The following is a 23,643-nucleotide window of genomic DNA, read 5'->3' on the forward strand; positions in this document are numbered from 1 at the left end:
CATAGGAGATTAAGTGTTGAGGTCTCTGGTTAGGATAAAGGGGTAAAAACAAGGATGTCATGCTAGGAGTCTGACAAAATAAATCAGGCCACCTAACCAGGTTGGAAGAGTGTGATGAGCTTTTTTAAAACAACTCAAACAAAATCATCCAAAGTCCAAAATTTGGCTTTGATGTGGGTACTTCAACTATCCAGATATATGTGGAAAATAACACCGCGGCTGGCACAGACTATCAATAAGTTCCTGGACTGCATTGCCAGACACTTTTTATTCCCAGAAGTTGAAAAAGCTACTGGGGCGAAGCTGTCTTAGACTTGATTTTAACAATAGGATGTATCGTTGAGAATTTGAAAGTAGAAGGAGCTTGCGGTGAAATGATCATGAAATCATAGAGTTGCAATTCGAGAAGGCAGAAGGGAGTACAGCAAATAAGACCATGGATTGAGGAAGGCGTATTGTTAAGCTCAGAGAGCTGATATTGTAACGGTCCCATTGGGAAATACAAAACTGAGGGAAAAAACAACTGAGAGAGAACGTTGGCAGTTTTCAATGAGACACTATTAAGCCCCTAAAACAGCTATTTCTATCTTTGGATGTGTAGGAAAATGACAGAAAATGTGGCAATAAGACCACCTTGGCTTAACGCAGATCTTCCAATGACCTACTCAAAATAAATATAAGGGAAGTCTCATAAAAAATGGAAACTAGTCAGATTACAAAGGAATTGAATATAGGCAAATATAACATAGGATGGGGGCAAGATTAGAAAGGCAAAGGAAAAATGAAGCTCAAACTAGCTAGAGAATAAAGGGAAAAACAAGAAGTAAATCACTTTTTATCAATACATTAAAGCACTGAGGAAGCCAAGGCAGGTGTAGATCCAGTGGCTCTTGTAGGAGGGAGAATACAGTAACTCCCGGAAACTGGGAATGTCAGAGAGCTTTAATTACCTCTTTGTATCTCGGGTCATTCACTGAAAGTCTGAAGGAATGTCTAATATCAGTGAATGCTTATGGTGGAAGAGGGTTAGGTTAAGAAGATTTAAAATAAAAAAAGATGCAAGTAAAAAATCACTAGGAAAGAGTTAGTATGCCTGCCAAGTCACCAGAGGAGGCTGATTGAGAATGTCTCTAGAACACTCTAAAGATTTAATAGAGGAGTACTTCTGAGCCTCTAGCTATTAAATCTTTGAAAAGTCATGAGGAGACGAGAGAGACCAGAAGACTGGAAAAGGCAAATATATGCCCATCTGTAAAAAGGAAAAAAAACAACCTAGGGAAACTACAGACAGTTATTTTAACTTCTTGCCAGGAAATGATAATGGACGCATGTCATTAAATAAACATTACTGCAAAACATCTTGGAAGGTTAGTAAGGTTGATAGAATAGCCCAGCAGGATTTGTAAAGAACAAATCTGTGTCAACCAAAGTGCCTGATAAGCTTATTCTTTGATAGGATAACGAGCCTTTGTGGATAAGGAGAAGTGGTGGATGTGGGTACACCTAGAACCTTAATAACATTCTTGATTTTATGGTCTCGCATATATCCTTAGCGATAACTAGCGCAAACCAATTTAGATGGGGCTACTATAAGGTGGTGAATAACTGGCTGGATAACTGTACTCAGAGCGTAGTGTTTATAATGGCTCCCAATCTGCTGGAAGTATAAACAATGGGGTTCTGCAGGGTCTGTTTTGGACCGGGCTCTGTTCAATATGTTCATGAATGATTTAGATGTCGGACATAAAGTACGCTATATAAAGTTTGGGATTGATACCAAACTGGGAGGGATTGCAAACTGCTTTGGAGGACAGTCGCGTCAAAAATTCAAAGTGATCTGGACATAATTGGAGAAATGTCTAGTAAACCGATGGAAGTTTTCAATAAAGACAAAATGCCAAAGCTCCAACTTAGGAAGGAACAATCAGTCCACATACAACTGGGAAGAGACGTCTAGAAGGAGCCTATGGCAGAAAGAGATCTAGGGTCATAGTGGACCGCACTAAATAGGAGTCAACAGTGTGATACTGTTGCAAAAAAACAAACGTGATTCTGGGATGCATTAACAGGTGCTGTTGGAAACAAGAACACGAGAGAGTCATTCTTTGCTCTACTTCTGCCGCTGTTAGCCCCTCACCGGGTATTGTGTCCATTTGGGCCACCGCATGTCAAGAAAGATGTGGAGAAATTGGAAGGGTCCAGAGAAGGAGCCAACAAGAAGATTAAAGTGTCTTTAGAACATGACCTATGAAGGAAGCTGAAAGAACTGGTTTATTTAGTTGGAAAAGAAGACAGAGGGACATGTAGCAGTTTCAGTATCTAAAAGGGTGTCCTAAAACAGGAGAGGGAGGAAAATTTTCACCTTATCCTTTAATGATAGAACAGAAGCAATAGCTTAAACTGCAGCAAGGGAAGATTTAGGTTGACGTTAGGAAAAAGTTCCTAAAATGTCAGGTAGTTAAAACACTGAAATAAATTGCCTACGGACGTTTGGAGGTTGTGGAATCTCCATCTCTGGAGATATTTAAGAGTAGGTTAGATAAATGTCTATCAGGGATGGTCTAGACAGTATTTGGTCCTGCCATGAGGGCAGGGGACTGGACTCGACCTCTTGAGGTCCCTTCCAGTCCTAGAGTCTGAATCCCAATCTGTATCATTCCACTCCTCCTCCTTAGAGTGAATCATAAAGGTTTTAATCATCTGAGGGTGCCATTGATCTTGTTCGAACTGGAAATTAGTTGTTTCTCCATGAGTACACCACATCCCTTGGTCTGTAAACCAGGTTTGGTTGGTTGGTACATGACCCTTTTCCTTTTGATGCCAACATGTATCTTGGTTTATTTCACATAATCTCCACCAACCATTTTTCCACTGTAAATTCATGGTGAGATTACCTCCTTTCCATTCCAGATTCCAATTTGCTTCACACCCATTTAGGTGTCTGTTTTCTAGGTGGGAGTAGGAATTCAGGAGTCCTCATAGCTTGACCTGTCATTAACTCAAAAGGTGAATACTTACTTCCAGCTTGTCCCAAGGCTCTCATGGTCATCAGGATTGCGGGTAAAGCAGTTTCCCAATCTCAGCCTTGAGTTTGAATTTGCTTGGTCAAGGCTGTTTTTATTTCTCTAGTCTTCCTTTCCACTTTTCCTGCACTCTGTGGGTGGTGGACTAGCTGCCATTTCTGGTTGATTTTCATCATTAATAATAATGCTTTTACCACTGTCCCAAGATAGTACCCAAGTATTCAACTTCTTGTTCCAGCCGTGCCTGGTCCCATGGTAATTTAAAGCCTGTTTTCTCCACTATTCCCAAGACCAGTTTAGTTCAATGTTTATACTCCTCCTGGGAAACGGCTGGTATCAGTGTGTCATCCACGTCAGAAGTAACCCCCGGCTTATCCAAATCAGGGAGTTGATCCTACATCCTTGTCGCATGTGCTATAGATGGAGCATCATGGTAACCCGTGGGGACACGTTGAAATGTGTGTGTTTTCTTATGCCCTTCCTCTATATCCGCTAGAGAACCTGCTAACGACAGGCTAGCACAATAATCCATAACTGACTCTCCCTCCTCCTGATGCATCAGCAAAGCTGCCTTTCTTAAATCAGCAGGGGTTAAGAAATACCGAGCTATCCTCTGTACTGCAGCCTCTCTGTCCTCTCGATTTGACTCCATTTCAAGCTCTGCTAACACTGCAGCCATTCAGCCATGTTTAAGTCATGTCAAGTTATGCTGTGACGTTCCCCTGGCGTTATCTGGACCGGTGATCTGCTAGGTCACTCCAATCCTTGACTCTGGGAGCCAGCCTGACCCTGCTCTCCTGTGGGAACCCCACTCCTGGGCTGTTCACGTACAGCCTCTGACATGGAAGCTGCACTTCGGATTGTGCAACCGAATGACACTAGCCTGTATCTCCGGTCTCAGACACAACCCTGGGAACCTCCACCTTCCAGTGTCCAGTTACCCCCGCTGGCTGCTGCAAGCTTATATGAGTTCGTCAATTTAACAAAGAAATTGATATGCACTAGGCTTGTTATCCCCAAGGGGAGCCTCTGACACGCTTCAAACCAAACACCCTGCTTCAGATAGAATAAACAAACAGATTTATAAACTACAAAAGATAGATTTTTAAGTCAAAGCACAAGAAGTTGGAGTTGGTCAAACGAAATAAAAGCAAAACACATTCTAAGCTGCTCTTAACATGTTCAAACCCTTACAAACGTAGATGCTTCTCACCACAGGCTGGCTGGTTGCACTTTGTCCAGGCTCTCCCCTTTGATCAGCACTTTAGTTGTTTGGTGGTGATGTCTGTAGATAGAAGTGGAAGAGAGAGAGAGCGAGCATAGCAAACATCCCTTTTATCATGTTCTATCATGCGCACCTTCAGGGTCAGGTGAGCATTATCTCATCGCAGTCCCAAACTGACCAAAGGAAGGGGGGTGACTCACTCCAGAGTCCAACAGATCCTTTGCTGCTGCCTAGGCCAGTGTCCTTTGTTCCTGTGAGGCTGGGCTGGATTTATTCCATCCATGCGCTAATGCAGTGTGAACTTCCCCTCTGCTCTTGGAAAGTTTTTCCTGGCCTGGTTTTAAGCCACGGGGGCACATTTTCAGCCTCATAACTATATACGTGAAATTACAACCTATAACATCACTATAACAACAATGCTTGGTGCATCATGAGCTTTCTGAAGACACCCAACATGACAAACTTTGCATTGGATACCACACAGTCATAAGGATGAACATGGGGGTTCAGGGTGTTCCCCTGACATACTTCTCACCATTCATTCAGTATGGCCACACCAATTTGGCACCATCCCAACACCCAGACAGACCATTGCAGGGGAAGGGGATATGAGATAGATGGCAAGGTGCAGGAGGGGCCTTTCCCTGCTCCAAGAGGGGCTTGTGGCTCTCCTGGTTCCCCCTTGTGTTCTTGTTTGCATCCGTCCCATGGCCTGTTAAAGGTCATAAGCCAAGTGCTGGCCTTGAACATAGCCACCTGCCGGTGAGTCAGCCCTGGGGTCACATGTGAACATGGGGAACAGGGAGCTGGGGCTGTGTTCTGTCTTCCCTCTGAGAGCAACCAAGCTGCCTTGCTGTGTGTTAACCACGCTGCCCAGTGCCCTGAGGCCAGGATGGCTCCTCCAGGTTTAGGGGCAGTTACTGACCACAGGGGAGAGAGGCGGAGTTGGGACTTTTCTGCTGTTCCTTTACCACCATCCCCACAGATGGCAGCAGCATAGCAACCTGCATGATGATGCTGGGAGTGTGACCTCCCTGGGGTCCTTGTCCCTGAGTCCTGGGGGCCATGCCCCAGCCAGCATTCCCACAGGGTCAGTCTGAGGGCATCATGCAGCGACCTGCCCTTGGCTCAGGCCTGGGTGCTGCTGACCCAGGCAGAAATACCCTGCCCCCTGCCGCATGTGGCCCCGAGTCTGTTCTGCTCAGCTAACTACCAAGTTCTCAGCACGCGCCCTTTTCCTAGCAAAGAGGCTGGTGCAGGCCGGTCTTATTGGACTGGCCTCTCTCTTCTGTTTTTGAAGATCTGATAAAGGGCATTTAGAACAGTCTAAACAAACTGTCCTGGGGAAATTCGGTGGTCGGGAGGAATGCAAACTCAGTGAGTACATAAGGCTGCCCGGCCCCCGCAGGCTGTCCCCCAGCAAAGGACCACCTCCTTATCTCCAGGGTGCAGTTGTTACTGGTATGGTGCAGGAAAGCCTGGCTGCTGCTGGCTGCTAACACATCCTGTGTATGCTGCAGATGAGGTTTCTGTTATGGGCTGCACCGAGCTCAATGCATGTACAATACACCCATCCGTTGTTTCCAGTGCAACCAAAGGTGCTTCGGAGATGTGTCCCAGGGCTGGAAAGAGCCCTCTGTGATCAGGCAGCACCGCTGAAAGGTGCAAAGGCAGGGAGGAGGCCCGGGCAGGAGCAGAGAGCCAGTCTCTGGCCCTGCAGAGTCTTGCAAACCAAGAGGCTGGCAGGAAGGCTGAGAAGCGGATGAGGCTGGGGGATGTGGGAAGGAAGTGGGGGTAGCTGGGTTGGAGGTGACTAGGCAGACAGTGAGGTGGACTGAGGCTGGGTGGGTTGATGAACGGGAAGCCACATCTTGCATAGCCTGGAGTTCTCATTGCAGATTCCTAGGAACGGTCTCTCCCTCTTTCTGCTCCGCCCTCCTCTGGGATCCTTTCCAGTGTGGACAGAGCTGTCCACTCCATGTCCTGTCCGCCTGATCTCTTTCCGAAGGGCCCTCTGCTGGCAGAGCTGACATGCTTCAGCCTCAAGGCTGCCTGGGATCCTGGCGAGACATGCAGTGGGTTAGAGTTCGAGCGAAGAGGTACGAGGGCAGGGGGGATCCAGAGGGGCCATTCGGGGCTATGTCCACGAAGAGGCCGACCGTGGGGGTGAACGGGCTGAGCCGGGTTTGTCTCTCTGTGCCTGATCCACAGCTTTCGTGGGGCCACGAGAATTGCTGCGTCACCCAGACCCTGCTCCAGCCATGATCCGCCTGCGAGGCTGTGCCCTGTGCTGGGCTCTGCTGGGTGCTGTGACCCTGATGCTTCTGTACCAAGCTGGGACTTACTATAGCCGGGGGAGCTTCCCAAGCTTTTTCTACAGGTAAAGACCAAGCAATCTCCTCTCTGAGGGCTGTAGCTGCAGGGACAGCGACGCGGTCCCTGCCGTGGGTCTCAGCATATGGACACCAGCGATGGGAGCAGCAGAAGCACGTGGCTAGGGTGCTGCTGATCTGGGGGGATTTCTCTGCCTTGGGAGCTCTGCCAAGCTGCCCCTGCCAGTGGTGGCATCTCGCCCTCACTCACGTCTTTGTGCCAATCTTGTGTCCTTGGAACTTTTCAAACAGCAGGCGGATAATGTTTAGCAAACCTGGGGACTTTCCCTCTACCCCTCTGGCTGCTTCGCGGTGGGGTATGGGGCCCATCCGGGGCTGCCTGGGCCAGAGGAGCAGGATGACGGGTTCTGGGTCTCTGGCTCTGAGGCAGCGTTGCAGGCCGGAGGATTTTTGCTTTTGAAGCAAACGAACCCCCAGCTCCTTTTTGGGCGTTCACCCACTGCCTTGAATGGCAGCTGGGGATGAAGCATTTCCAGATTTGCAGGGTGGGGGCTGCTGTGAGGCAGGAACGGGTGCCCAGCACTTCACACTCAGAATCCCAGCTCCTTATGCCCAGGGGAGCAATGGTCCTGGCCAGCGGGTTTCACGGGCCCCTGCTCCCACTTCTGTCTGCCCTACAGAGCCAGATGCGATCCCGACTCCCCTGGCCTACCTGGGTCCCTCCCCTCAGTGGGGCTGGATTAGCACTGGTGTCTGTGCTGATCTCCAATCCTCCCCTCACACGCGTGACTGGGCTCAGGGGATCAGGAACAGGATAGGGAGCTTTGCCTGTCTACTTGGGGGAGGGCTGAGCTGGCCAGTCTGCTGGCACTGCCCCTCCCTCCTGTGTGCGGCCCCAGGGTGGGGAGCTGCTCCCTCTGCTCTGTGAGTCGGGGTCTTCACGCGCCAATCAAGCACCATGGGGATTGGGTCCCATTCCCACATGCCCCAAGGGGGTGCAGGGCTCTGGTTGTGCAACCTCAGGGCTTTAACCTTTGTGGTGACCAAACTCCCATGCCTGGGGGAAAAGTTGATGTGCAGGCACAAGGTGGCAGAGCCTCCTTTAATGCCCTGTTTCTTCCTGCGTCGCTGCCTTCGTATGGCTCCGCTGGCCGTCACTTCCACAGGTGCCGTTCTGTAACAAGCCACGGGGGGCAAAGTCCCTAGCTGCAGCAGCCAACCATGCAGCCTGAAGCAGCAGGGCCCTATGCCCCCTCTGATGGGCAGACACCTTGCCAGGCCGAGGGGGAATGCACCGTGAAACTGCTCTGTTCTCTGCCCCCTGCCCCAAGGGATCCTCTCGGAGCTCGCCAGCCTGGAACCAGAGCCATGCCAGCTCAGCCACCGGTGACCCTGCTGGGCAGTAGGGCCCTCAGCTCCACGCTGCAGCCGTTCTTGGGGGACCTGTATGGCCGGGACGAGACGTACCGGAGCTCGGTATGCACTGCTTGCTCCCTTCAGGGGGTGAAGGCCTGGGGGCTCCAGACCATGGATTTGTTCCTGGAGGGGGAAGCATCACTGCGTGGTCATGCACAGGAAGGGTGTGCAGTGCCAGTGAGGACAATGCTTGGCTCCTGCCACCAGGCTCCCCTCATCCCCCTCGGCGTCCTCTCATCTTGCAGCTCCAAGGGGCCAGCCAGAGCTCCCCTGCGTGGCTGCCCAGACCAGGGGTCTCCTGGTTGTGTCTAGAGCTGGGCTCACACAAAGACCCCACCCCATGGGCAACATCGCCTCCTTCCTGGTAGACCCCCCCCAGCCCCCTCCTGGCATGGCTGCCTGGCTCTTCCTCATCCCCCGCTCTTCGGGTTTTGCTTTGCCAGAGGTGCCCCAGTGGCATCAGGAAGAGGATCGCGAGCACCAGATTCAGCAGCATCTTCCTGGAGGCCATCCCGGTGCTGCAGTGGGCCCAACATGCCCGGCCAGCTGAGTATCGACGCCTGCGGAGCTACGGGGGGGCCCACGGCTGGCAGGAGGTTGGCTGGCCCGGTGAGAGCTCGTGGTGGGGTGTGAGGGGCGAGCGGGGCCAAGAGAGGAGCTATCTGTCGTGCTGAGCGCTGGCCGCTTGCTCCCAGGAAGGCTGGGGCCTGGCCCTGCCCTGTGGGTGACTCCTGCCCCTCGGAGGTGGTACTGGGTCTGCCATGTGGGGAGCAGAATCCGTCTCGGTCTCCAGCCTGGCTAGCACTGGGACCACCTGAAGCACGGCAGCTGGGCACCCTGCCCCCGCGCCTGGAGGTGAAACCTGCCATGTGCCTGGCACGTCGCCCGTGCCCCACTCCCGGCTCCCCCTCCACCCCTGGCTTGTCGTTCCAGTTGTGAGGGATGCGCTGACCCGTCTCGATGCGCTGGCCAACGGGCACATGTTCGACGCCCGCTCCCGAGCTGCTGCGGGCGGCTCCCCCTGCGTCCGCTGCGCCGTGGTGGGCAATGGTGGCATCCTGAACGGCTCTCGGGCAGGGGCTGCGATCGACCGGCACGACTACGTCTTCAGGTGAGAGCTCGCCAGGGGCTCAGCAGCACGGTGCGGGGGGGAGGGGTTTGTACCTGCCCCAGGTGAGAGCTCGCCAGGGGGCTGGGCAGTGCTACACAGAGGGGGGGATTGTACCTGGCCCAAGTGAGAGCTCACTGGGGGGCTGGCCAGCACGGGGCAGGGGGGTCGTACCTTCCCCAGGAGAGAGCTCGCCGGGGGCTCGGCAGCACGGTGCGAGGGGGAGGGGTTTGTACCTGCCCCAGGTGAGAGCTCGCCGGGGGGCTGGGCAGTGCTACATGGAGGGGGGGATTGTACCTGCCCCAGGAGAGAGCTCACTGGGGGGCTGGCCAGTGCGGTGCAGGGGGGTCGTACGTTCCCCAGGAGAGAGCTCGCCGGGGGCTCGGCAGCAGGGGGAGAGGTTTGTACCTGCCCCAGGTGAGAGCTCACTGGGGGTTCGGCAGCGTGGTGCAGGGGGGAGGGGTTTGTACCTGCCCTAGATGAGAGCTCGCTGGGGGGCAGGGCAGCAGGGTGGAGCATACCTGCCCTGGGGAGAGCTCACCCGGGGGGCTGGCTGGGCAGCTGGAGGTAACATACCTGCCCTGGGGACAGCTCACTGTGGGGCTGGGTGGGGGATGGGGATCACACCTGTACTGTACTCAGGGTGACAGCGCCCCAGCAGGGCCCCCAGCAACACACGGGCCACAGGGGAGTTCACTCATTCGTGCACCACGTGAGTGAGGTTTGCATGAGGGCCCCAGGCCAGGACTCTCACTTTCGCGCCCCAGGCAGAGCATAGCACAAGCAGGAAGAGGGACAGGCTGGCCAGGGGGTGGGGGGTGGCACACATGAGCAGGGCAGGGGCAGATGTTGGCATTCCCCATTCTCAGACAGGTGCTCTCTGCTTCCCATCGTAAGCTGTTTTGCCTGCTTCAGGACGGAGCTGTGGGCGCCTGGTCCCCTGGGCCGAGAGCTCGTCTGTGGCCCTCGCTGGAGAAGCCCTGCGGTAACGCCAGATCCCTCTGCCTCCAGCAGCCCCAGGCGTTGTGGGAAAGCTCTCTCCAGCTCCGGAAGAATGTCCCTGTGGCCGAAGCTGCGCTAAGACTGTGCGGACTCTTTCAGGTCGCAGCCCCCAGAGCAGCCTGCAGCACTGACTCTCCCCTCCTCTCCTCTCTTCTCCTCACAGGACCAACGGGGCCCTCACCAAGGGCTTTGAAAGAGACGTGGGCCGCAGGACCTCCTTCTACGTCTTCTCTACTAACACCATGATGAACTCGCTGCATAACTACTCCAGCAACGGCTTCCGCCAGCTGCCCCAGACTCTGGTGAGGGGACGTGCCTGCCTCGGGCCATCACACGCTGACGCTGCTGGCTAGAGCCCAGGTGTCTGAACAGCGTGAGCAGGGAGACAATGTGGCCTAATGGATGGAGCACTGGACTGGGACTCAGAAGATGGGGGTTCCATTCCTGCTCCAGCCACTGAGCTACTGGGTGACCGTGGGCAAGTCGCTCTCACCCTGTGCCTCAGTTTACCCACCTGCACAGTGGGGAGAATGATCGTGACCTGCTGTGTAATGTTGTGAGATCTACAGAGGAACATCGCAACTTTATCATCTCGCACACTGCTCTGCTGATGCCCTGCACTCCCAACCCACAGCCCCTCTGCTAGTCCAGCCATGGACTCCCCACACTGCTCTGCTGATGCCCTGCACTCCCAACCCACAGCCCCTCTGCTAGTCCAGCCATGGACTCCCCACACTGCTCTGCTGATGCACCTCAATATTAGCCCTGTTGTGGGGCCCATCCTGAGCCCAGGCTGCCAGGTGTACTGAATGCCAGGGGTGGCTCTGGGCTCTCCCAGTCCTGGGCTGAGCACAGCTGCCTTGTCACCGCCCCAGGTCAGGCAGCAGCAAACGAAGATCCCAGCCGAGGGCTCCATAAGGTGGGGAAGGCAGTGCTGGACCAAGGGCCAAAACAGTGTTAATCGATGTATTCATTGCAACAGGAAACCAGGTACATCTTCCTCCCGGACCATGACCGAGATTACCTGCTGCTCCGGGCAGCCTTGACCCACAGCCCTGTCGACAGAGGCCCAGATGAGGGTGCTCGGTGAGTCCCAGGGCAGGGAGGTGGGTCCTTGGTTTGAAACAGGCTGCTTGGTTCCTGCGCTGCCCAAGGTCTGTGACACACTCCAGGAGATCTGTGCGCCCACTGCCCACCACACGAGGGGAGCTGGGTGCCCACCGTTCATGTAATGCTTGGGAAGAGGGGGCCAGGTCCCATCAGGCACTGGTAAAGGGGCAGTGTCTGTTATGGGGGAGGTGGCAGGGGTCCTGGCATGGGGGCAGAGCTCTGTGACGAGTCCTGAGGCAAAGTGGAGCAAACCAAGGCCTGGAGAGCTCTGCCAGTGGCCCAGGATCAACATGGAGGCTCCCTTGTGCAGCATAGGCCTCTGTCTCCGCCAGGCGCAGGGCCAAGCTTCCCTGCCTGTAGTGCCCGGGGTGCAGTTGCTAGGCACAGGAACAGCAGCCTGCTCTGATACTGCCATAGTTCAGCAGAGGGGCAGCAGGAGCCCCAGCAAGCCTGCTCCTTGGTTCTAAGGCATGAATGGCTCTGTGTCCGTGGAGCTGGGGGTGGGGCGGATGCTGGGCTGGATGGGCCATTGCTCTGCTCCGACCCAAGCAGCTTGGCAGGCTGAGGACATGGCTGTGGGGAGTCCCTTCAGGCCGGGTGGGTTCTGACACCAGCTCGTCTCCTCCCCACAGGCCGGAGCGATACTTCGGGAAAGATCTGTGGGCAGAGAAGTTTAAGATGTTTCACCCGGATTTTATCCGCTACGTCAGGAATCGGTAGCGATCCTGTGTCGGAGCCTCTACCTGCAAGCTCTTCCCAGGGCCCTGCACTACCATGGCGGGGGGGCTGGATCCAGGGCCCCACAGCCCCCAGAGCCCTCGAGCGCTGCAGAGACAGAGCTTTTGCCCCTGGGGAGGCAGGGAGGGAGCCCAGCTGATCTGCAGGGCCCGTGTGGCTGGCTCCCAGAGGAGCCATCCGCCAGAAAACGGGTAACTGCAGCGGGAGATCTGCTGGCCCAGCTCCCTTGGCGGGACGCCCCGAGCAGGTGAATTCCCCATGCTCCGCGGGGTGAAGGCACGGTCCCCACCATCAGCTGTAGTCTTCCCTCTTCTCTCTCCTGGCTGGTAGGTTCCTCCGCTCCAGCATTTTGGACACCCCGCAGTGGAGGCTGTACCGTCCCTCCACCGGGGCAGTGATGCTGTTGGCTGCCCTCCACACCTGCGATGAGGTAGGGACGGCTAATAACCGGCTCCGGCCAACCTGCCTTGACCACAAGACAGAAGGTGCCCTCTGCTGGTCACAGGCCACACTGCCAGCCTGAGGATGGGAGGGACTCGGTCATTTCCTCGCCCCCCCCAGCCCCTGTGCTGGACTCCTCGGGGGACAGCAGCCAGGCTTGCCTGGCGCTGCGCTGGCTGCTTTCACCCCTGCAGCCTGCATTCCCTACAGCCTCTCTCTGGAGCTTCCTGGTCGAGCCCATGTGCCTTGCTGTGCCCTCTGTTGCCTGGGCCCCAGCCGTTGCATTGGGCTGCGCTCATTGTCCCCCTGCGATCCCTGCGCCGTGCCCGCTGGTGGCTGCACTGCGCGGGCCTGGTGTGTTAGCCCTGCTGCGAGCCACACGCTGCAGTTAGCGGCATGGGTATTTCCCCCATCTGTGTGGCGATGGCTCTACACCCGTGTGTGGCACGCGTGGTCCCCATGTCCGGCCATGCAGCCCTAGTGCGTGGTGCATTGCTGCTGCTGCTGCTGCAGGACTCCTGCCCTGCTTGCTTAGCTGGGAGCTGCAGGAGAGTTTTATCTGCACGTTCCCAGAGTGCAACAATCTGCGCCCCCACGGAGCTGGCAAGACCCACATGAGGGTGACACCCCCCACACACATGGAAGCGGGTCAGGGGAGGCCCGTACAGCACAGGCAGCAGGTCCCTGATCAGGTTCTGCTCCACATCTCCCTTGAAAGGGCTGCAGGGGTCGGGCGTTGTTCCCCCACCACCCCCCTGCAGTGGGATTTTAGGTGGGGTCTGTGCCTGGCTGCTCAGGGCTCTTGGCAGCATCTGGCTAATTCCACCCCCTCTCCCAGGTAAGCGCCTACGGGTTCATCACCCCCAACTACCGGGCCTACTCCGAACACTACTTCGACCTGACGCACAAGGCCCTGCTGTTCTACGCCAACCACGACCTGCGGCTGGAGATGAGCCTGTGGCAGGAGCTGCACCAGAGCCGGCTCATCATGCTGCACACAAGAGGCTGAAGGTTGGGACCGCGCTGGGTGGTGCAGAGCGAAGGGCCTGACACGCCGGCTCAGGCCGGCACCTGCCTGGTGGGACACTGGGGCAGACACGCCGGCACTGCGCTGGGAACAAACCCTCCGTCAAGCCGGAAGCTGGGACCTGGACCTCAGGGAAGGAAAAACCCCGTTGGACTGTCCAGCCGGTTGCCCCACCGTGCCCAGGGCAGGATGCTGTGAGCTGGGCTCGTGCCTACGCCATGAGTGGAATGAGTTTGTCAGGCCTCACCGTGGCTTCACAGCAGATGGAGAGGTGCCTGGTTGCTTAGGGAGGTGTCCTGCTGCACTGGGTGACGCTGCCCATGGCCGCCTGCCAGCCCCAGGGCAGTTCCCGCCCCGACCCGAGCGGAGTTGTCACCTGACCAACTATCCCTGGAACAAATCCAGGCTGTTGCTTTCTGTGGAGGGGAGGCCAACGGGGCTGAATGCAGCTGCAGGGGCTGTGTAGCTTGCAGAACAGCTCGTGGGAGGTGGGCTGCATGGCTGCCCTGATCCAGCAGAGCCTTTCGCTGGGACTGAACTGGCGCCATGAACAGGCCTCTGGGCTGTAACGGTGCTCACTAGGTCCCCAAGTTCCCTCCAAGCGTCCCTCCCTGCTCCTGCTGCTGCTGCTGCTGAGAATTGCCTACTACAGGAGAGTGCCTGGCCCCGCAGGCAGGAAGCCCTGGCATTCAAACTCCCCAGCCTGAATAACCGAGGAATGGGGGAGTTGGTAAGTGCCCTTACAAAGCAGAGCAATGCCTCTGGCTCCTGGATAGTCTGTCCCCAAATTCCAACCAGCCTTGGGGGCAAGATCCCAGCACTCCAGCAGCTGGGGTGTGGCATGAGCCCCTGCTGCTATACAGAGAGCGTCCTTCCTGGAGCCAGAAGATCCTTTCTCTAACCAATAGCCCCCCTTCTCCCCCTGGCCAGCCCCATCCTGAAGTGCCAAAGAAGGGGCCTCTACCCACATAAAAGGAAGAACAGTCTGAGAGCCAGGGATGTCCCGACTCGGGGGCATTGGCTAGGTGCCGTTCCTTCTGTGCCTCGGTTTCCCCATCTGTAGAATGGGAGTGGCCACTGTTTGTTAACAATGGGCTCTGCTCCCGTCGGGCAGCAGGGTGGGGCTGGCACTGCCAGCTCGCAGCTGGGCACCAGGCTGGGCTATGCAGTGCCCTGGCGTCCGTGGGGCAGAGCAAGGCTGCACCAGCCACCCTTTGTTCCAGCAGCATTAATCAGAGCTAACTGCCCCAGTGCACCCTGGATGCTTCAGGCTCTGAATCAATTAATCATGTGAAATCTGACGGGGGAGCAGGGAGGGGAAGCAATTCCCATCCTGGTGGGAGTCAGCCCCTTGCATGGCCAAGGACGTAATCCCAGGCACCTTCCCCTCCTCACTCCGGTGCTCTGCTCTCCCCCCTAGGCCCAGTGCTCTGTGCTACCCCCAACACAGCACTCTGCTGCCCCGGCACTCTGCGCTGCCCCAACCCCAGCACTCTGCGCTACCCCCTAACCCCAATGCTCCGTGCTGCCCCGGCACTCTGCACTACCCCCTAACCCCAATGCTCTGTGCTGCCCCGGCACTCTGCACTACCCCCTAACCCCAATGCTCTGTGCTGCCCCGGCACTCTGCGCTACCCCCTAACCCCAATGCTCTGTGCTGCCCCGGCACTCTGCGCTACCCCCTAACCCCAATGCTCTGTGCTGCCCCGGCACTCTGCGCTACCCCCTAACCCCAATGCTCTGTGCTGCCCCGGCACTCTGCGCTACCCCCTAACCCCAATGCTCTGTGCTGCCCCGGCACTCTGCGCTACCCCCTAACCCCAATGCTCTGTGCTGCCCCGGCACTCTGCGCTACCCCCTAACCCCAATGCTCTGTGCTGCCCCGGCACTCTGCGCTACCCCCTAACCCCAATGCTCTGTGCTGCCCCGGCACTCTGCGCTACCCCCTAACCCCAATGCTCTGTGCTGCTCCGGCACTCTGCGCTACCCCAACCCCAGCATTCTGCACTACCCCCTAACCCCAGTGCTCTGTGCTGCTCCGGCACTCTGCGCTACCCCAACCCCAGCATTCTGCACTACCCCCTAACCCCAGTGCTCTGTGCTGCCCCAGCACTCTGCGCTACCCCAACCTCAGACCTCTGCAATACCTCCTAACCCCAATGCTCTGCGCTGCCCCAACCCCAGCACTCTGTGCTACCCCAACCCCAGCACCCTGCGCTACCCCTAACCCCAATGCTCTGTGCTGCCCCAACCCCAGCACTCTGTGCTACCCCAACCCCAGCACCCTGCACTACCCCTAAGCCCAGTGCTCTGTGCTGCCCCGGCACTCTGTGCTGCCCCAGCACTCTGCACTACCCCTAACCCCAGTGCTCTGTGCTGCCCCAGCACTCTGCACTACCCCTAACCCCAATGCTCTGTGCTGCCCTGGCATTCTGCGCTACCCCCTAACCCTAATGCTCTGTGCTGCCCCAACCCCAGCACTCTTCGCTACCCCTAACCCCAATGCTCTGTGCTGCCCTGGCATTCTGCGCTACCCCCTAACCCTAATGCTCTGTGCTGCCCCAACGCCAGCACTCTGCACTACCCCTAACCCCAATGCTCTATGCTGCCCTGGCATTCTGCGCTACCCCTAACCCTAATGCTCTGTGCTGCCCCAACCCCAGCACTCTTCGCTACCCCCCAACCCCAATGCTCTGCGCTGCCCCAGCCCCAGCATTCTGCGCTACCCCTAACCCCAATGCTCTGTGCTGCCCCCTAACCCCAAGGTGCTGCTGTGCTCCATGCACAGAGGGGAAGGGCAGGGTGCTGAGGCGCAGGAAGGTCCTCGCAGGTGTCTCAGTCCCAGCCCTATTGCACTCGGGAGGTAACTCCTGACTGCCAGGAATGGAACCCAGGTGTCCTGCCTCTTCGCATCAGGACCCAGGCCCTTCCCCCAGTCTCGCCACATGCGAAGAGCTGCTTGGGGCGTGGGGAGCTCTGGGAGTGCAGTCCTGGCCCTTTTGCCCCAGCATTGGACTGGGAGGTGAGAGACCTGGGTTCAGGATCCAGCTCCCCCGCAACTCCCTGCATGGCCTTGGGTGAGTCCCTTCGTCTCCCTGGGCCTCGAGTGTGAAGGAGGGGCTGGTTCTCCTCTCTTGTCTATCCAGCCTGGGGCCCTCTGGGGCGGGGCGGTGTGTCCGGCAGCACCCAGCTCCATGAAAGTGAGCTGTGCCCAAGCCTCGACCCCCGGCTGTAAGCCAGTAAGAAATCCTGCCCTGGGCTGAACCGAGCCATGCAGGGCATTGCCCAGTCATAGTGGAGAATCCCTTCCTTTCATCACTCTGCCCCGTGCCATCTCTGTCCTGCCCCTCCCCACTGGCTGCTGGCGTTCAGCCTGCCATGCACTGGGGCAGGGACACGGCTCCTGCATCTTGCCTAGCACGGTCAAGCCTCTCCCTTCGGGGGAAGAGTTCTTCTGCGCTTCACTTGGGCAGCCACAATCCCAGGCCAGACTCCCAGCTGCGGTAAACAGCTCCCTGGATGGGACAGCAGCTCAGGCTCCAGCCCTCCCCCGTTCTCTTTGCATAATTTTTTAAATGTGACTGGAACTGTAGCAAGATCGTTGTACCACCAGGCATTGTGACCTCCACTGCTCCAAGCCAGCCGGCTCCAGCCAGTCCTGGTGCTAGCTTGGGGGTGCTAGGTACAGGTTCCCTTCTCAGTTGGGGCTTCCAGATCAGTTTGGAGTAGACCAGAAGTCCTGCAACCCCACCCAGCCCTGCTACTCAGGAAGATCACAGCAGTGGGCACAATGTAATTGGATGACAGATGCTGGGCTAGTTTTGGGTCGTAGGCTCGGCGCTGCCTTTTCGTGACAGGTTCTCTCTGTCCCATGAGCAGCAGCCTTGGCTAACTTCTAGGCCGATCACCGGTTCAGACATGAATAAACAGGCTAAGTTATACAACAGATTCTGTAGCTTTATCTTGGCTGGCTGCCCGGGACCCTCGGTGGAGATGGAGCCTGTTGTCCCACCTGAATCGCAGTGGTGAGCCAGCTGCCTCCTTGGGGTGGCAGGGAGGGCGGTCCATGGACTTCTCACCCACAGGTCTCCTGTTCCCTTTGATGGGAGTTGTGAGCAGCCGTGTCTGTCCTGCTAGAACGGGGCCAAGTGCTTCCTTGGGATATTTCCCTCGCAGGAGCCAGGCATCACTCAGCAATGGCGTTAGCCTTTCCTGCTGGCTGCCCCCTCTGGCCCACGCGGCCCAGGGAAGGAGTGCAGCAGGTGTGACATGAGTGTAATATAATATCTCACGGAAAAGTGACAGGGCCAGAAAGAGTTAATTACCTCGCAGACTCACCTGACCCAGGGCCGAACTTTAAAGACAGTTCGGAAGAGATGTAAGTGAACAGAGCTTTGAAATGCAAGTCTGCATTGTTAGGGGTAGAAGGGGAGGTGTTTGCTCAGGTCTTGGGATGGCAGCAAACAGGTCTTGTCTATCGCTATAGCGTTGATCCAAAGATCAAAAATGGAATATTAACATTTAGGAAGACACTTGAGTGAAACAGGATTATTGTCTCTATCTCTTTGAAGGTTGTGGTAACCTGGATCTGAACTGTTTAAAGGATAAATTACCCTGTGCTAATTGCCGGGATGTTTGGGAGAAGGAGAGTTAAGCCAATTGTTTTCCCAGGCCAAAAGGCTGCTGGAAATGTATAAAAACCTTGGGACACGATCCTGCTTCATCTCAGATCTGCTTTGGGTTTCAAGAGGGGGAAACCTTAAGCCTCAAGGATTGAGATTCCCAGTCACTGACTGGAGCCACCCTGAATATGGACATTGGACTGTAACCTATGAACTATTTCCAAAAGGACTTTTGGCAACTACGAGCTCATCTCTGCTGTGTCTGAACCTCAAGAATTGAATTCACGTCTGTCTGTGTATTGATCTTTTAACCAACTCCCTCTTTTCTGTTTAATAAATTTTTAGTTTAGTTAACAAGAATTGGATCTAAGCAGGTATTTTGGGTAAGATCTAAGTTATCATTGAACCTGGGTCTGGGACTTGGTCCTTTAGGATCAGGAGAAGTTTTTCTTTTATATGAGATAAGATTTTAAAAATTTATCATTATATGTTTGACATGTGTGTCTGGATGGAGGCCTGAGGCTGGGCACTTTAAGGGAACTGCGTTGTTTGGACTTCTAAGCAACCAGTGAGGTACTATAGAAGCTGTTTTGGGCTGGCTTGGTAAATCTAAGTATTGGAAGATCCACCAGCATTTGGGGTTTGTCTGCTCTGTTCTGTTTGTAGTTCACCCTGATTGAGTGACCTCAGCTGGCTCCCACGGGCTGGCAGGATTGGCACAGCAGGGCAGAGATGTTTTCCGGGTAGCAGAGCAAAGACAGATCTTCAGGCTTGGCTGTGCACAACCGAACAGCCCTTGTCCTGCTCCTGGCCCGGGGTTGGCGTGGAAGGGGCTGCTAGAGTGGACTCTGGGGGCATCTCTGCAAGGCCCAGTGCTGTCAGAACAAGGACCTGCTTGTGCACAGATGGAGTGGGGTAAGCACAGGGCTGGGAGCCAGGAACATCTGGGCTGTAATGGCAGCTGTACCATAAGCCTGGTCCAGCTTAGGGAATTTCACCTCTTTAAAGTCTCCTGCTGCAGTCATGGCCTCTGGGGCTGTACGGGTGGGGAGAGCAGCCCTGAGCTGTCTGCCCCGTGGTTCTGTCTGGCCTGAGGGCCCTGGCGCTAACAACAGCCTAGGGGTGCTCCTGCACCTGCTGCTGCCTCACCCTAACCCCAATGTTGAGGCAGTGTACCCCAATGGCAAAGGGGGGGTGTCCCCCCCTGTGGTGGCTAACAGCCCACTACTGCTGCCAGTGAGCGGTGCTGCTCCCTTACCCCGAGCACAAAGGGGGTGTCCTTTGGCCTGACAGGTTTGCACCCCGTTGGGGAGCACTGGCCTGGCTTCTTATGCCATGTTCTTGGAGATGCTGCCCTATGTCCCCTAGGCGATGGTGTCTGGGACCCCAGTTGTTGCATTTGTCAGATCCGGCCCGGTCCCCGCCCCAGGAATTCTGGTTCAGAGAGGGATCGCCAGCTCGGTCTGGCCTCGCCCAGCTCTGCTCCTGTGTTCTGCACCAGGGAGAAGTTAAACTGAAGGCGAGGGCCATGGGCTGAAACAAGTCCTCTCCGCCCACAGCTCCAGAGTTAGCCAAGGCGGCTCCACATGGACGTTAGCCTGCTCTGGCCACATCCCCACTGCCGTTCTCCCTGAGTTTCCCCTGTGGGGGCCCATCCCTGCTGGAGGAACGGGCTAGGAAGGCCATGCGACCAGCACAGCTAGAATAAGCTTGGCCAAAGATCCCCAATTAAGGAGGCTGAAAACCAGCCTCTTGTTTAGTGGATTAGGTGGGATAACAGGACCTCTCAGCGGGGATTATCTGAACTGCTCCTTTGGGGAGAAGGGCAGAAGCTGACAGAGGTTTTGCGGCTTGGGGAGATTGTGGCTCAATCTGGTGTCTACTCAGGGCGGGGGAGATTATGAGCTGACCCAGCCGTATCAGCTGGGAGTCTGGAATAAGTTAGCAGGATTGGCACGGCGGGGGGGATCTCCCCGGCTGCTGGAGCAGAGCTAGGGGCTCTCACCCACGCACGCTCGTGCAGCAGGGAAGCAAGCGTCAGAGTGCAGGCAGCTAGCCGTGTGCCTCGCTTTAAGGACTGAGCAGCCCTGGGGCCCCGGCACTGTATAGTGCACCGAGCTGGGGGTGTCGGGGAAGGGGTGCAGCGAGTTAACCTGAATCCCTTTCACTGCAGCATTCTGGGGAATCTCCTCTTCCTCCTCTCTCCCCATCGCACCAGCACCTTCCCTGGCTCTCAGCTTCCCCCTCTGCTCCGTCCTCTCCCAGCCCAGATTCTGCTCAGTCCCAGAATGGGCTGCAGTTGTGCTGAGCTGTGCTCATGGGGCTCTGAGAACAGGCCCTGCCCAGCGGTGCCAGGCCCTGGGACGTGTCCAGAGGGACTTTAACCTCCAGCTCTACGGCTGGTGCTGCATGCTGGGGAGGGGGGTAGAGGGGTTCACCTCAGCTATCCAGTGGGGTTTGTGGACCCCGAGTATATCTCCCCGTGTCCAGAGCCAGGGGCTGGGAGCCAGGCCTCCTGGCTTCTGTCTCGGCCACTAACTGCCCTCTGTCCGGCCAAGCGCCTAGGGCCAGCAGGAATTCCTGGCTGTGGGTGCAGGCAAGGGGCCAGGCTCAGGGGTCGGTGTGTACTCTCTCTCCTGGCCCCTAGCTGTGCCAGTGCTGGCCAGGCGAAAGCAGAGGGCTCAGCTGCAGAAGGGATCACACGAGAATCTTTATTCAGGGCAGGAAACGGACCCAATGGCTGCAAACGGCACCAGGGCTGCAGTATATGTGCGGAGGCTGGGACAGGGGCGGGCGTGACGCAGGACATGGCACAAGGACAGGAACTTTCTTCACCCCTCACCCGGACCCCCACCTTCCCTGCACTAGTGCAGCAGCTGCACAGGGTAGGAGGTCCCGTTGCCTGTGCCAATGATGCACTTGCCCTTCTCTGGGCAGAGAGCAGCCAGCTGGCACAAGCAGGGCTCTCAGGACGGTGCTGAGCTGGGCACAGTCTGAGCGGGAGGGGAGGAGCCGGGGGAAGGGAATGGACTGAGGAGGCCCAAGGATCGAAGCCGGGTTGGATCTGTTTTTTGTTCAGTCTTTCTGCTCCCAGCCCCGGCCTGGCTGGCCCTGACGCTCTGTTGGGGTGGGAGGCTGGGGGGAGAGCCGCACCGTCTTGAATGTGCCTGTTGCTGGTCGTGTGCGTCTCAGTCAGGGCAGGTGTTGGGGAGGTTCAGCTGCAGTGGGGCCAGCGGAGTGGTTCTTACTTCTCAAGCCTTGTCTCCTGCCCTGGCCCAAAACTGCCTCCTACCGCTCTAGGCCTGGTATGCAGCTTGGTAGCCACCCCTGCTCTCCCCTCCCCGCCAGCCAGGGGTGGCAGCCCCTTCCCCTCCACACTGGGGTCTAGGCGACAGAACACGCAGGACAAGCACAGAGCCGCATGGGCAGCCAGTGGCGGCCTATGTGGGGGGCTGCCCCCAAAGCAGGCGGCCTGGTGCCAGGAAGTGGGGCGCTCCTTCTCCTTCTCCTCTGCCTCACTTCTTCTTGGGGATCTTCTCCTTCGTGACCAGGTCGGAGAACTCTGCAGGGAGACAGGGAAGAGGAGCAGTGGGTGCTGGGCCAGGCTGCCATGTCTTTCGGGGCCAGAGAGATGGGCAGTAGGAGACTGAATGCTGCCGCTGGCTTCCTGCGCCTTCCAGACAGTCCCGGGAGGCTGCTGGGGGGAGCAGAGTCTTCACTGAAGGTTGACACCCCCCACCCCCCGACAGTGCTGGAGAGGGCAGCTCCAAAGGGGCCCCATGTTCCAGTGAAAGGGGGGACAGGGTTAGCAGAGCTTGGATACCCCAGGGGCAAGTGCTATGCCCCCTCCCCCCAGCAGCCACCCTGCCCCCTACCTTGGAAATCAATCCTCCCATCCCCATCTGTGTCAGCCGCTTGGATTATAGCTTCAGCCTCCTCGTCTGACAAGGGCATTGCAGGCATGGTGCTGGGCATGGTGGACAGGATGTACCTGCGGGACAGGTGGTGCCAGGCTCAGGAGGCGGCTGGGGCCTCAGCTGGCCTGGGACAAGGAGAGTTTCATGGTGCTGGATGGGGCAGAGTGGCAGGTGGGGTTTGAAAGGACAGGCCAGACTCAGCCCATGTAGCCCTCACAGCATGGAGATGGTGCCTCAGGCCTTGGGGGTGCCCCAGGGAGATGTTTGAGTGTCTGGGGAAGGGCTTGTTGGGCTGAGAGCGGGTGGATGCCCACGGACACTCGGAAAAATGGGCTGAGAGGAGACGGGGCCAGCAACCAGAGCAGCTCCTGGGCCTGCTGCAGCCTGGATCCCACTCTGGAGCCGGGGGCACCGTGGCAGCACTTAGTCGTGGCACCGGTTGCAGGTGCCAGCCTGGCAGCCCTGGGGAGCACAGTCCTCTCGCCAGGCAGCCCAGTAACTCAGCACTGGCTCCCCCAGGGCTACCCTGCCAAGGTGGGGCACCATGGCAGGGGCAGGTGCGTGCCCTGGGAGGGGAGGATGGATGTGGGCAGGGACGGTGGGGGGGGGGTACGAGCCTCTGGCCGTTACTTGATCTCATTCCACTCGATGAAGCCGCTGTTGTCCTTGTCCAGGAGCTGGAAAGCTTTGCGCACTTGCTCCTCCTGCTCGCTCGATGTCTGGAACTTCTGCATGTACTCAAAGAACTTGCTGTAGTTGAAGGCAGCTGCAGGCAGAGAGGGGCAGGGGACCCACATGTCAGGAAGGGGGGGGGTCACGAGCGGGCACCTGCCCATCGCAGAAGGAGACAAACCAGGCCCTGGCTCCTTGCTGTGGGTTTCCAGCCCTGCAGTCTGGGCTGCTCACCCGGGAGCCCGCTGAGCCCCTTTACTCCCTTGCCTGCCCCTTTGAATTCACTGTTCACAAAAAGAAAGTGGGGGGACAAACCCCTGTCTCTCCCAGAACCGGGGCTGCATCTGCGTGAGCCTCCCCACGCAGTGCACCTGGGGCCTGGGGTGGAGCCAGCCTCAATCACAGGGCTTGGCCCGTGACCCCCCGTACCGTGATGCCTCATCTCCGAGGGCAGCAGGTCAATATCCTTGTCCGTCAGAGACGTTCCCAAGGCCAGCGCCATCTTCTTGACTTGGCAGGAAAAATTCTCCTCCATCCTGTCCCCTGGCGAGGAAAGGGGAGAGCTGAGCCGAGAGCCCGGCTGGCGGCGCCGGGGGCTGCGTGTCCACAGGAGGACACAGGTGCTGTGTGCGTGGATGGGGAGGCCACATAACCCGCTCTCGCCCATTCTCCAGCACCGGGGAGCTGGGGGCTAGCAGAAGCCTCACGTTAAAAAGCTGGGGACACTGGACTGGACCTGCCTCCCCGCTGCTTGTTAGTCTGCAGGTAGTGGGTTTACTGCTGGAGAAATACACCAGACTGAGTGCCCAGCCCCAGCCCACGTATGCAGGGCACCGAATCTGCACCCGCAGCTCCTTGTCACTGAGCCGCAGCCATCTGTGGCTACTTGTCTTGGGCTGAGCAGAGCCCACCGAATGAGGGAACAGCCTGCCCCCCTCAGGGAAGATGCCCCAGGGTAAGGAATGGTGTCCCTAGCCTCTGTTCATCAGAGGATGGAGATGGATGGCAG

General features: G+C 57.1%; 2 protein-coding genes and 1 long non-coding RNA gene across 5 annotated transcripts; 1 reads left to right on the forward strand and 2 right to left on the reverse strand.

Moving 5' to 3' along the window:
- The first annotated feature begins 6,384 nt into the window (after positions 1-6,384).
- LOC116834890 (alpha-N-acetylgalactosaminide alpha-2,6-sialyltransferase 2-like) lies at positions 6,385-18,405 on the forward strand. Of its 2 annotated transcripts, XM_032797306.2 has the most exons (10): positions 6,385-6,628; positions 7,913-8,057; positions 8,441-8,606; positions 8,931-9,108; positions 10,271-10,409; positions 11,090-11,193; positions 11,850-11,933; positions 12,286-12,385; positions 13,235-13,407; positions 17,995-18,405. In XM_032797306.2, the coding sequence occupies exons 1-9, from the start codon at positions 6,510-6,512 to the stop codon at positions 13,403-13,405; spliced, it is 1,206 nt and encodes a 401-aa protein (XP_032653197.2). In that variant the 5' UTR covers positions 6,385-6,509; the 3' UTR covers positions 13,406-13,407; positions 17,995-18,405. The 2 variants fall into 2 exon arrangements, with proteins under 2 accessions (XP_032653197.2, XP_032653201.2); XM_032797310.2 differs by lacking the exons at positions 11,850-11,933; positions 17,995-18,405 and having other exon boundaries at positions 6,386-6,628; positions 13,235-14,961.
- On the reverse strand, positions 15,440-16,206 carry LOC116834892 (uncharacterized). Of its 2 annotated transcripts, none has more exons than XR_012656943.1 (3): positions 16,157-16,206; positions 15,786-16,058; positions 15,440-15,552 (listed from the first exon to the last, which is right to left on the reverse strand). It is a non-coding gene; the product is annotated as an uncharacterized LOC116834892 (long non-coding RNA). The 2 variants fall into 2 exon arrangements; XR_012656944.1 differs by having other exon boundaries at positions 16,108-16,202.
- A 3,477-nt stretch (positions 18,406-21,882) lies between the features above and the next one.
- Positions 21,883-23,196, reverse strand: PVALEF (parvalbumin like EF-hand containing). The gene is made up of 3 exons (XM_032797313.2): positions 23,064-23,196; positions 22,593-22,728; positions 21,883-22,036 (listed from the first exon to the last, which is right to left on the reverse strand). Exons 1-3 carry the CDS (start codon positions 23,167-23,169, stop codon positions 21,883-21,885), a joined length of 396 nt encoding a protein of 131 aa, XP_032653204.2. The 5' UTR covers positions 23,170-23,196.
- Between the last annotated feature and the right edge of the window lie 447 nt (positions 23,197-23,643).

The sequence above is a fragment of the Chelonoidis abingdonii genome, chromosome 13 (assembly GCF_003597395.2).
Source record: "Chelonoidis abingdonii isolate Lonesome George chromosome 13, CheloAbing_2.0, whole genome shotgun sequence".
Lineage (NCBI taxonomy): Eukaryota > Metazoa > Chordata > Testudines > Testudinidae > Chelonoidis > Chelonoidis abingdonii.